Consider the following 1,640-nt stretch of genomic DNA (forward strand, 5'->3'; position numbering starts at 1 on the left):
TCTCCAGTATGGAGTCTACGATGGCATGTAAGGGATGACTTTCGACTAAAGGTCTTGCCACACTCATTACACTTGTAAGGTTTCTCTCCAGTATGAAGTCTACGATGGCATGTAAGGGTTGACTTCTGACTAAAGGTCTTGCCACACTCATTACACTTGTAAGGTTTCTCTCCAGTATGAAGTCTACGATGGCATGTAAGGGATGACGTCTGACTAAAGTTCTTGCCACATTCATTACACTTGTATGGTTTCTCTCCAGCATGAATTCTCCTATGTCTTTTAAGGTTTGATTTGAAACTGAAAGCTTTGTCACATTCTTCACATTTGTAAGGTTTCTCTCCAGTATGAAGTCTACGATGGCATGTAAGGGAATACGTCTGGCTGAAGGACTTGCCACACTCATTACACCTGTGAGGTTTCTCACCAGTGTGACATCTACGATGGCACGTAAGGTTTCGCTTCCGATTAAAGACCTTGCCACATATATCACATTTATATTGTATCTCTCCTAAATGGATTATCTGATGTTTCCTTAAGAGTGAGCTACAATTAAAGGCTTTGCCACTTTCATTACATTGGAAAGACTTTTCTCTCATGTGTACCTCCTGTTTTTGTGTGAGTAATGAATTCAGGAAATTATTCCCATAGTTATTAGAAATATAGGTTTTGGGTCTACAAGAAATTATTTGAGATGTTGAAACTGAGGAAGCATCGTTGATAGACTTCTCGACTTGACTACCAATTTTCCCTTCAGTCTGAAATATGTGCAGTTCAGGCAGATGTGAACGAAAGCTTGATCCAAGTTGATCTTTAATAGGCTCGTTTCCAGCATGACTACGATCATATCGGTCTGTACTACCTGTCAAGTTTTTTATTTTTGTCATGGGTGCTTCCTGGCTATTTCTTTCATCTTCTTGCCACTGAAACTCGAAGTTATGAATATCTTTCTCAATTTCCTGAAAGCAAAAGTCTCCAATGTGATGACTTTCATGTCTTTCCAATGTTCCCGTGTGGATCACTTCTCTATTGCTTTGCGCAGTTGACAAGAACTCCATCATGCATTTGGAAGAGATATCTACAAAATATAAACACCAGTAGGTGTACAGATGGTAAAGCATACTAAAATGTGTAAATATGACACAAAAAACAATACTTATTTTAAACTTCCCAAACATGATCTTCAAAGTTTAAGAACACAAAAGGAGTAAGATTCTTTAATAAATAAAGGGCTATTACATGTGCTTCAAATCATTTCTACGGAAGCCTGTTTCCAGTATCACGACAAAACACTGACAGGGCACAAATGTGTGTAAGCCTAAAGTAAGAAGTATTTTTCCACTGTGACCCTAAAGTGTCTAACAGTTTGCAAAAAACATATCACTGTCAATCAATAAAAAGTATATATTCTTCACATTTACAGCATATTTACTGTATACAAATAAATGCTAAAGGACCACAGGATATACGATACTGGTAAACAATCCACAACAAGCTCATGTAAGGATAACCAAAATCAATGGAAATTCTATATTGTCAAACAATCATAGCACTGAAAAGATAAGAAAACATTACAAAATTTAGCCAAGTGTGGTGGCCTACGTCTGGAGTCCCAGCTACTCAGGAGGCTGAGGCACAAGAAT

The 1,640-nt window shown here is 37.7% G+C and overlaps 1 protein-coding gene across 1 annotated transcript in view; it reads right to left on the minus strand.

Annotated features, from left to right (window-relative positions):
- The window catches only part of ZNF813 (zinc finger protein 813), a 21,727-nt gene that overhangs the window by 11,126 nt on the left and 8,961 nt on the right, over positions 1-1,640 (minus strand). The window contains exon 3 of the mRNA XM_011979667.1: positions 40-1,075. Within this exon, the coding sequence (XP_011835057.1) occupies positions 40-1,075 (1,036 nt within the window). The remainder of the gene's footprint in view (positions 1-39; positions 1,076-1,640) is intronic.

The sequence above is a fragment of the Mandrillus leucophaeus genome, unplaced genomic scaffold, assembly GCF_000951045.1.
Source record: "Mandrillus leucophaeus isolate KB7577 unplaced genomic scaffold, Mleu.le_1.0 Scaffold104, whole genome shotgun sequence".
NCBI classification, from domain to species: Eukaryota; Metazoa; Chordata; class Mammalia; order Primates; family Cercopithecidae; genus Mandrillus; species Mandrillus leucophaeus.